Below are 11676 nucleotides of genomic sequence, written 5' to 3' on the forward strand. Positions count from 1 at the left end.
CCCAGGAAAAGCTTTGTTGTCTCAGAATTCATTAACAAGATCTGAGGGAGAGAGAGTGGGGGACTCCTGGTCAGTGAGGCAGTTTTTTTTTTTTTTTTTTAACCACTTTTAAAAATTGTGTCTTCCAATTTAGAGGAGAGAGTTTCTTATCCTCCAGAGAGGCTTGTTTACTGTGATGCTGGGTGAGACGGTGGTGACTGCAGGCGGGAGGCGCAGCCAAGACTCAACTGGCAGGACTCTGCTGTTATTCAGGCCACTAAACCCATGACGTGTTTAAAGACCTTATTAATTAGTTGGTGCCTGAATGAGTGAGGATTGATCTGTGTTTTTATGTTTTATTGGTGTGTTTCCAAGCAGATTTGTGTGAGCAGGGAAAATCAAAAGGACTGGAAATCAGACGAGCTGGCCGTGGTGGAAAAGTTGCAGTAATAATAAAGAGCAAAGGCCTTTAAGCTCCTTCTTACGGTTTGCTTACCCACTTAGAACAAATAGTTCCAGACACTAAACACAGGAACTAGATTCAGAACTGAAGTAGAAACTTTAAAATCCCAGCTCCTGTTTTCCACCTCATCTGAGCATCCATAAACATGCAGCTGCTCAGTAATTAGGCTTCTTCACTACGCAGGTTTTATTTTGAAAACATGACTTTTTATACTTAAGCTCGGGGTAGACAGGAAGTGCCTCCAGTGCCAGGAAGACCTCTGAAATAACAAAAACATACTACCGTAATTAAAGATGATGAGAGATGATGAGAATTAAGTGTTAAACCTTGTTAACATCCATATGGTGTTTTATATATAGAGGATGTGAACAAAGAACAGAGTCTGGTCCAGATTTCTCAATGAGGAAGTGAGAGTAGATGAGTTTCACACCCAGTTTTTCATTTATCTCACTTATTTATGTGGGCATGTACATATGGGCTGCTTCTTTCCTCAGAGAAATGCACCTGTGGAAGTCAAGTCAAGTTTACTTTTTTGGTCTCCCTTGGGAGAAATGTAGCTTGGATCAAGGGGAATTGCTGCATAGGAGTTACACATATACAATAGGAAAAAATACACTAAGATAAGAAATAATAAAAGGGCAGATGTGCCAAAACATCAGCATCAACGTTAGCATAAATCCAGATTTCAGACTTCCCCCATGACTGTAGGCCTATGTTCTAGTTGGCTTGACATTAAGGAAGTGGCTTATGGGAGAAAAGGGAGACTGTAACTCAGTTATAAAAGTCATGGTAAACATAGAACTACATTAGGTCTATAGCTGACCTGTGAATTTTGAATGAATTGGTCAATGAGCATTCAGCTGTACCAAACAGCATCACTTTCTGTTTCTGTTGTAGCAGAACTGTAGCTGCTGTAGACTCACTGTCCTGACTCTAAAAACTCACATCAGATTCTTTGCAGCTGTTATTTTTTAAATCAGTTTGTCTTAGATAGATAGATAGATAGATAGATAGATAGATAGATAGATAGATAGATAGATAGATAGATAGATAGATAGATAGATAGATAGATAGATAGATACACTTTATGGATCCCAAGCTGGGAAATTACAGTTTACACTGACTGTAATTACAGTTACAGTCTTATGGTGTGTTCCAGCTAATTCAGAAGTCGGAAGTCAGAGCTGGGAATTACGTCACACCGAGTGTGAGTAAACAAGTTGGTGAACAAGTCGGAAAACATGGACGCCTCCTGTTGTTGTTGTTGTTGTTGTTAGCCATTGTTAGTTGAAAACAATGCATTGAACGGTATTTAAACCATACCGTACCATGTCCACAGATAGACGTTGGGACAGTAGGCTACTACATGTACCACTAATTTAATTTCACAAAAAGAAAGCAGACGTGCTAATAAATAATACATTACGGGAGCTTTCACTACTGTTGATGTACGGCGCAGCCATTTTGGATGAGGTTTTTATGACATTGTGGTCAAGTCGGGGTTGGAGGTTTGTCCCACTTTCCATGTCGGACATCTGACTTCAGTGTGCGTTCCAGATGAAATTTCCGAGTGAGAACTCAGAAAATCCGAGTTCCCAGTGCAACTGGAACACACCATTAGTCTACCTGACCTGTTTAGATTTGATTTTATTCAATAATTTCCTACATTTCCCAGAATGCCCACAGTAAAAGTAGTTTCCCCATGGACACAGCAGCTTGTGTCCATGATGTTATTTGAGGTCGACCCGTGTTTATAAAATGTGTTTTTAGTGGTGTAGTACCTATGTTTTGTTGCTGTTGTACTGACCTGTGATCTGCTAGTGTGTGTGCTGAGCAGATTATCTTTTGGCTCAGAAACAGTCAGATCTGCTCTGGTCAGCGTCCTGTTTATCTCCTCAGCCATCTGACACACTGAGGCCACTGCCAGACTCCCTGCTGCCTCTCAGCCTCATGCTGCAAAATCACTGCTCTTTACAGTCAGGGGACATGGAAGAAGAAGTGACCAATCACACACTGAGAATGACACTCAGATATTCATAGTTGTCTTTGTCCCTGCAGTCAAATCACTGAGCTATTGTGTTGCACATCTTAAGTGTAGGTTATGTCAGTGGTGATCCAGTGTGTCACACTATTAAAACAAACATACGGTCACCTCGTAGACTACGTACCATGTAGGACTAGTCCAGGTTTCCGTGGCCATAGGTTGGAATCAGACCTTTGGCCCTTTGTCAAAAAGAGGTCATAAAGGCAAAAACAACTTACTCTCTATGTAACAACCACACACATGACACCAGTGTTGGGCACGCTACTTTTTAAAAAGTAATTAGTTATGGTTACTCTTTACTTTTCCCTAAAAGTAACTGAATTGTAACTGAATTACTACATTACAGATAACAGATTTTCATTAATGGCGGTGGATTGTGCTCACTTTTGAATCGTCCAAAACACACACTATGAATCAAACAAAGAAAAATATTTATCTCTGTTTTTAGCCTTGTTGCTCCCAGTGGCTGCACGAGATTTGCTGCGAGATGTTCATTCGTCATTGGAAACCATTGGCTGTACACACGGAAGAACATCTTGCAGCAAATCTTGCGCATCTCAGGAGCTACTACTACAACAAGGCTAAAAACAGAGATCAAACTAGAAAAAGAAGCATTTCCAGCAGGAAATGCGTGTGAATGCTGAGAGCAGCTGAACGCCATTGCTGAAGAAATGCTGAATAAGATAAAGAAAAAAGGTAGAAGAAACTGTTGAAATATTGCATGTGTAACAGTTGAAGAGAGAGAAAGAAAGAAAGAAAGAAAGAAAGAAAGAAAGAAAGAAAGAAAGAAAGAAAGAAAGAAAGAAAAAACGAATAAAAGGGACAGGGAGAGGGGTAGTAAGGAAGAAAGAAGTAAAAAAGAAAGAGATAAGGGGAAAGAAAAAAGACAGGGGTAGAAAGAAAGAAAGCCAGAGGGGGATGGATCGATAGAAAGAGACAGAGATAGAGAGAGAGGGGTAGAAAAAAGATAGATAGATAGATAGATAGATAGATAGATAGATAGATAGATAGATAGATAGATAGATAGATAGATAGATAGATAGATAGATAGATAGATAGATAGATAGATAGATAGACTTGACACATGTTAAAGTAACATTGCAGAGTTTTTCGGCCTTAAAATAATGTTTCCAGACTCACTGCAATGGTAGAAAAATGGTTAATAGGATGAATGGTGCTGCCGCTGCAGCCTGAGCCGGGTCGCGTCGGCTGAAACTGCACTATGTAACTTCCCTGCACGGGTACGAAACACCGCCCCCCCTCTCCTCTGCGTCGAGAGAGAGACGTGGTGGGTAAAAGCGAAACTTACGGTTCCCCTCCGGTCGTCGCCGTCGCCGCCGCCGCCGCATCCGCATCCCCCCCACCCCCGACCACCCGCCACACAGTCTCCTTGCAAACATGTGGGAAATACTGTCGTTTATTAATGGGAATAAACGCTGGATGCGCTGGCTGATAAGTTTCGTTTTCGTTAAGTTTTGTTTTTCCCACCAGATGGTGGAAGCACTGAGCTGAAACTCCGCAATGTTGCTTTAAAAGCTGCGTCCTATGTCCTATGCTCCACCTGTAATAGTACTATATTTAGAGGTGGAAAGGCTAAACTTCAGGTCATGAAGAAGCTCAAAATCCTGATCTCCATTAGGAGAACAAACTGAAATTCATGAGAAAAAGATAAATTGTTGGAGATGTTTACATCAAAAGTATAAAATCATTGAGAGGCTGGCGAATGTGAGCTGAAAACCTGTGTATGAGTGTGTGTGTGAGTCTGACAGTCTCTCTGTCTGTCTGTGTGTACATGTGCAGAAAATAAAATAGTTGATAAGTGCCACAAAACTCCTTCCTCCCCAATGATCTGATTGATTACACCTGTGTGGCAGCCTGCCCTCAGAAGTTGCCATGGTGACTTTAACTGCTTACATTTTACTGTGCGGCACAGTGTTGTGTTTGTGTGTTTGTCTGTTTGTGTATGCGTGCATGTGTGACTGTGTGTGAGCGTCTGTGTGTGTCTGTCTGTGTGAGTGTGCATGCCTGTGTTTGTGCGTGACTGACTTGATACACACGTCAGAGTTCAATTACTTTCCTATGGACATGTGGGGCTGTGTTTAAAAACATCTTAACGAGCGGCCAGGCTGCACCTGCACCTGTTCTATTTATAGACGTTGATAACGAGCTGGCCACTACAGCTGGACCAACTGCACTACACAGAACAGAGCAGAGCATTGAGATTTGAGCTCGGTGCAGCTCCCAAACAACAGCCTATAAAAAGAGAACAGTACCTCTTATCAGAATGTGGTCAAGACTAACTGGGCCAGAAGACCTTCCTGAACGTGGTGATGTGCATTACATGTTTGTAGGGCAAAACATTTTCTTGAAATCGCGAGTTAGAAAAATAAAAAATATAATAAAATAAGAAAAAATACACACCCATTATAAAGTTGGATTTTGTTGAAATTTTTAATGATTTTAAAACTGCCAAAAATCTGAAACTGTGGAAGATATCAATAAGATGAGTCATATGGGAATAGATTAAAAGTTTGTCTACAGTTTAAAAGTCAAATGAAGTCTGTGGGAGAAAGTATGCTGAAGTTTTAGAGGTTCAAAGAAGCAGCAGATTTGAAGAGTTTGAAGACTGTTTCCATTCATTTCCTATGGGAGAAAAATTGCAGAAAAAGTTAAATATTTTAAAAGTATAAATAGTATGAAAGAGAAAAGTCATAGCATAAATGTCCTGAATAAGCTGCATATTTTGATATATGAATTGTTCAAATAGCACAAAGTATGAAGGACTAGTTAAATACAGAAAAAGGCGGAAAATGGCCGAACAGAATAACAATAGTGTGAATGCTGACTCAGCATTCACACTAATACAGTAAGAAAATGGCGGAGAGGAACAAAAATAAGTATAAAGATTTGACTAACAATAGTGTGAACGGACAGAATAACAATATGTAGGAAAAAATCCTATATTAAATATATTAAACCAGACATGCGACCACCTGTAACCTGTATACTATAACAACTGCCGGAGCACCATTTGAGTTTTTACTTTTCAGTTAATTGTACACAATATTTTTGTGAATGTCATTTTGGTTTTAGTATTACTTACATAATACAATTATGTATTATATTTTGTGCAATATCTGCACACTTCTGCTTGTGCAACTGGGTGTAATGGGCATTGTCCAACACAACCTGGCACTTTGAACTGATATGCACTTTAGGGCCTTGTGCAATACTATCTGGCACTTTAGATAAATGTTCTTGTAGGGCATCGTGCAATAAAACCTGGTACCTATGCACTCTTGCACTCTTGCACTTTAGCACTTGTCACTTTAACCCAGCACTTATGCACTTTATCTCCGAGAACAAAACTATTATGGTCCCCCTACCTGTGGAATGTGTTTGTCAATATGTTATTGTGTATGTATTGTCATAGTTGAAATACTGTTGTGTTGTCTACATTATTATGTGTAATGTGTACTGTTATTGAAATGTGTTAAATTAGCATCTTGCTATAATCCGGCACATTTACATGTTTTTGCCCATTAATGTGCACTGTCCCATCCAAATAACAAATAAAGTAAAGTAAATATTCTAACTCACTGCTCCTCTTCCTGACACAAACCAGCCTGACGCCTCCTCCTCCTGCTATCAGAGTTCAGCCTGTTCACTGTTCCCTCCCCTCTCACACACCCTCCTCTTTACACAGGGGTGGGAACCAGTGACGTGTCAGAGCTTGTGTGGCTCAGAGAACAGCTTTTCTCTGGAAACAGGAAGTGAAACTTTTTGACTTTGACGACGGTTTTAGAGGAGAGATGGCGCAGCAAATGTTTCAGCTGGATCGAGACAAACTGAGCTGTTCCATCTGTCTGGATCTTCTAAAGGAGCCGGTGACTATTCCCTGTGGACATAGCTACTGTATGAGCTGTATTAAAATCTACTGGGGTGAAGATGATCAGAAGAACACATGGAGCTGCCCTCAGTGCAGACAGAGCTTCACACCGAGGCCAGCCCTGGTGAAAAGCACCTTGTTTACAGAGTTAGTGGAGGAACTGAAGAACATAGGACTGAAAGCTGCTTCACCTGATCCCTCCTACGCTGAACCTGGAGACGTGGCCTGTGACTTCTGCACTGGGAGGAAGCTGAAAGCCTTCAAGTCCTGTCTGGTGTGTATGGCCTCTTACTGTGAGCAGCACCTTCAGCCTCACTACGACATAGCTCCACTGAAGAAACACACGCTGGTCGAAGCATCTTCAAAACTTCTGGAGAACATCTGCCCTCGCCATAATGAGGTGATGAAGATTTTCTGCCGTACTGATCAGCAGTGTATCTGTTATCTCTGCTCCATGGATGAACACAAAGGCCACGACACAGTCTCAGCTGTAGCAGAAAGGGCTGAGAAACAGAAGGAGCTCGGGCTGAGTCGTCACAAGGTCCAACAAAGAATCCAGGACAGAGAGAAAGATGTAAAGGTGCTTCAACAGGAGGCGGAGGCCATCAATCTCTCTGCTGATGAAGCTGTTAGTAACAGTGAGAAGACCTTCACCCACTTGATCCAACTCATTGAGAAGAGAAGGTCTGAGGTGAAGCAGCAGATCAGATCTCAACAGGAAACTGAAGTGAGTCGAGTCAAAGAGCTGGAGGAGAAGCTGCAGCAGGAGATCACTGAGCTGAGGAGGAAAGACTGTGGTCTGGAGCAGCTGTCAATCACAGAGGACCACCTCCATTTCCTAAACAACTACCGCTCTCTGCCACATCTGGGTGAAGCAACGCAGTTACCCACCATCAAGCGACCAGATTTTAAGCAAGTGACGGCAGCAGTGTCAGAGGCCAGAGACAAACTGCAGGCTGTTCTCAATGAGGACTGTGTTTTCATATTGGAAGTTTTACAGCTGCAGAGAGAACCTCAGACCAGATCTGAGTTCTTGAGATTTTCAAAACAAATCATTTTGGATTCAAACACAGCACACACACGTTTGTTATTGAGTGACAGGAACAGAAAAGTAACTAAGATGAGTGCGGATCAGCCATATCCAAATCATCCAGACAGATTCACTGGATGTAGCCAGGTCCTGAGTACAGAGGGTCTGACAGGACGTTGTTACTGGGAGGTGAAGCGGAATGGTAACGTTTTAATAGCAGTTTCGTACAAGAACATCCAGAGAACCTGGTCTGAATGTGTATTTGGATTAAATGACAAATCCTGGGCATTACGATGCTACAGTCGTAGTTATACATTCATACATAATGATAACGATACCTCCGTCTCAGGTCCTCAGTCCTCCAGAATAGGAGTGTACCTGGATCACGGGGCAGGTACTCTGTCTTTCTACAGCGTCACTGAAACCATGACTCTGATCCACAGAGTCCAGACCACCTTCACTCAGCCTCTACATCCTGGATTCTGGTTGTGGGGTTCTGCTGGAACCACAGCTGAGTTGTGTGAGCTCAAGTAAACAGGAGTGTTTAGTGTGATTCATCCATGATGCTGCAGTCGACTGTATGTGTAGGTTTGTCTGCATTGATACAGACAGTGATGGTTTTTCTTGGGATTTCTCTCGTTTTGTTGGTTAATGTTCTACTTCTGGATTAGATTATTTTGTTTGATGATGAAACTTTATTACTTTATTGTTATTGGCACTTAACATGTGGATTACATCATGGATGTGGAAAATGTCTATCAAAGATTATTGATCATATTAATTAATCATTTGGCAGATGTTTGTGTCACTATGAATATAACTTGGATGATTTAAACTTACTCTGTTGTTGTATGGACCACAGACTGCGCTGCTGTTGTAATCATGTTATCTAAATCACTTTACTCTTATGTATGGAGAAATATATATAAAAAAACTATAATAATCTAAAGATTATCCACGTTGTTGATGAAAAAATATAAAATATAAGATTGTAAAAATTAAGGGAACAGGTGTGTAAATTTACAAGTACAGGTAGCCTACAGTTAGCACAATGTCCAGGTGAATAGATCTTGTTGATCTAAACTGACTGTTGATTCTCAGTCTAATAGCTGTTCTCTCCAAAACATGTCAGCATAATTTCATTGTATAAGTTATCACATGCACAATAGTCTGTTCAGGCTACTCACCATTTTCCTTGTTTTTGTTTATGTGTTTATATTACAGTATATTATGCTGTATACAATTTCATACTCTGATGAATGGAAGTTACTTTACATGTGAATAAAAATGGCTACCGTTCCTTGACAGTAGGAGTGCAATGTGTGATGTCAAACCTTGTAGGCTACTCTTACCCTAAAATCCTGTTTTTGTTTTGTTTTGTTTTTCAGTTTTATACACAATTGTATTCTGTTAGCTAGACAAAAAAAAAAACTAGTCCAGTAACTATTGTGAATGAAGCACTGGGCTCAGACTGAGAGGAGGACATGAGATTTCAATGGTCCTCTGCCATAGTGACTAAACATCTAAACATTTTGACTTGCAGTGCTCACACGATGCCAAAGAGACGATGCATTTTGGAGAAACTGTCTATTGGTATGAGAAGGAAATTTAGTTTTGACACTAGTGAACTGTTTTGAGGGAGAGATGCGCTTATGCAAGTGATCTATGGTGTTGTGATGAACTGTATCACTGTTTTGCCAAATGATCTTAGAGTTTTGAGAATGTAATTTCTGTTTAGAGAAATGAGCCAAACCAACTGCGAAAAACTGTAAATATGAGACAAAGACAAGTTAATCATGAGACTTTTCGAGCCAATCACGTGGCACCGTTTGTAAATGACTTTTTTCTGAATTTGTAGCACGTTTGTATGTGTGTGTGTGTGTGTGTGTGTGTGTATTGGATGTGTGTGTGGTGAGTATGTGCGTGTGTTGGATGTGTGTGTGGTGAGTGTGTTTGATGATGTGTGTGGTGTGTGTGTGTGTTTGTGTGTCCATTTGTGTTTGTGTTGGGTGTGTGTGTGTGACAGACAGAGAGAGAGAGAGAGAATATGTGTGCGTGTGCCCAGAGGTTGCCATGGTGAGGTTGCCATGATGAGGTTGCCATGGTGACTTTCAATCCTGAGATGAGAAAGGGGTCTGTGAAGCCCTCAAACAGATCCAATTTAAGACAAATCTGTACTTAGTACAAGCAAAAGCTTTACATGGTCAGAACCGTAAGACCTTGCTGAATGCGTACATGTCACTTTGGTGTTTCTAGAGTAAAAATTGTTGATTTTGCGACTCTGAAGTCTGCGAGTTGGAAACATGGGACATTTAGAAAATCAGCACCTACTTTTGAATGGGAATCAATGAGGGGAAGGGAGGGAACTGGCTGCACTCAGAGGCTCACAGTTCAAATTGTGTAACTCTCTCTGGTTTTTTTGACACATTGTGAGAGACAAGACAAGCTTGTCTACAAAACTGGAGAAAATAATGTGTGTAGAGTGTAATTTGTGGCCGTGGTGACAGGTTAGAGAACAAAGTGTCAGAGGATTTTTAGACCCTCTCTCACTCTAGCTGATGATGTCACCCACTCTAGGTCTGAACATTCCGCGCAATACACACATTGTAAATTTGAATTTTGTCAGAAATGTTAATGATTTTAAAACTTTTTAAAACTGCCAAATATCAGAAACTGTTGAAGATATCAATAAGCTGAGAAATAGCTGAAGAGTTTAAAGGTTTGTGAACATTTTAAAAGTTTTTTTTAACCTTTATTTAACCAGGTAAAGCTTATTGAGATGTAGAATCTCTTTTTCAAAAGAATTGAATGAAGTCTGTAGCAGAAAGTATGCTGAAGCTATAGAGGCTCAAAGAAGCAGAAGATCTGAAGAGTTTGAAGACTGTTTCCATTCATTTCCTATGGGACAAAAATTGCAGAAAAAGTTAATTTAAAAAAAAAGTATAGTGTGAATGCTGAAAGCATTATTCTGTCCGTTTAAACTTATTATATTATTTAATTTTTCCGAACAACTTTTTCATGTGGCAGCTTCAGGACACTTGGGTCAGTACAGACGAGCAGTATGGAGGTATCTGGATGTTTCATAGTGTGTGTTTTGGACGATTCAAAAGTTAACTCTATCCGCTGCCATTATATGAAAATCCGTTGCCGGCCGGACCCCCCCTGGAACTCCAAAAGGGTTTTGATAACTCCGAAAGTTCTCCAAACCCTTCCTTAGCAAAACGATGAGTAGACAATTGGTGAATTATTGATTTTGGGTGAAGTATCCCTTCAAATTAAAGCAGAAGTGAGTGGTCCGGTCGTTTTCGCTAATGCTGCGTTCCAGGCAGGCTTTTGAAATCGTAAATTACAGCTTCAAGTCACAACTTACGACTTTGTAGCGTTTCAGGCAACCCACTCGTGTTTTTCCGACCTGTTTTACCGGTGAAAGTCACTATAACGGCCACTCGTAACTTCCGACCGGTGAACTCGTACCAGATCGAACTGGTACCACTTCACGGTCGGAAAAATACGAGTTTCCTTGAACGCACCATAACAGTCCTCGTCCCTATGTCACCGAATTCACGGCGTTCCTTGGCTGCACACACAGCCCTGCATGCCGTTCTCTCTCCTCATTGGATAAAAACTGTAGGATACGATAAATGTTTTCTCCTCGGCTCAGAGCAGAGCAGAGGGACTGACAGACCCGTGTTTCAGTCCAAACACTCTATGTAAGTGATTGCTGTCGGAAGATATAACTATTTAAGACTTATATTAACACAAATATATCACTCACTTCTGCTTTAAGTTCACCTGTAAAGGTTATAGTGTATTTTAGGTACATTCTGAAATTTCATCCCAAAGCCCAACATCCCTAACTTTTTGTGAGTAATGTTGTATATTATTACTCTAACTTCATTCAGTCTCTGACACTGGGCATTATTCTAAACCTGTAAACTGAAGCAGTGACAGATTTATTCTGCCGACATAGATATAGGGACTAGACTCCAGCAGTAATAATCCATTCATGAGACTCCTCCCTTGGCTGAGGTGTTGTAGTGTGATGGCAGTGGGGACAAAAGATCTCAAAGGATTGTGTTTGTAGAAAGGTCATTTGTGTGTATGTGTGTAATGATAGATTCCTTCCAGTGTCTCACCCCCAACCCCTCAACCTACATACACAACAAACACACAACGATGACACATTCATATACCCCAGCCTTTGCTTCAGTACCACACACACACACACACACACACACACACGCTGCCCTCAACACTGGCACTGTGGTCAG

General features: G+C 40.9%; 1 protein-coding gene across 1 annotated transcript; it reads left to right on the forward strand.

Annotated features, from left to right (window-relative positions):
• Positions 1-6298: 6298 nt before the first annotated feature.
• LOC311003552 (tripartite motif-containing protein 16-like) lies at positions 6299-7939 on the forward strand (the record flags this gene model as incomplete). The annotated part of the gene is made up of 1 exon (XM_083995319.1): positions 6299-7939. One exon carries the CDS (start codon positions 6299-6301, stop codon positions 7937-7939), a length of 1641 nt encoding a protein of 546 aa, XP_083851445.1.
• Positions 7940-11676: the final 3737 nt, after the last annotated feature.

This window comes from Trachurus trachurus, assembly GCF_905171665.1.
Source record: "Trachurus trachurus genome assembly, chromosome: 20".
In the NCBI taxonomy this organism is placed as follows: Eukaryota; Metazoa; Chordata; class Actinopteri; order Carangiformes; family Carangidae; genus Trachurus; species Trachurus trachurus.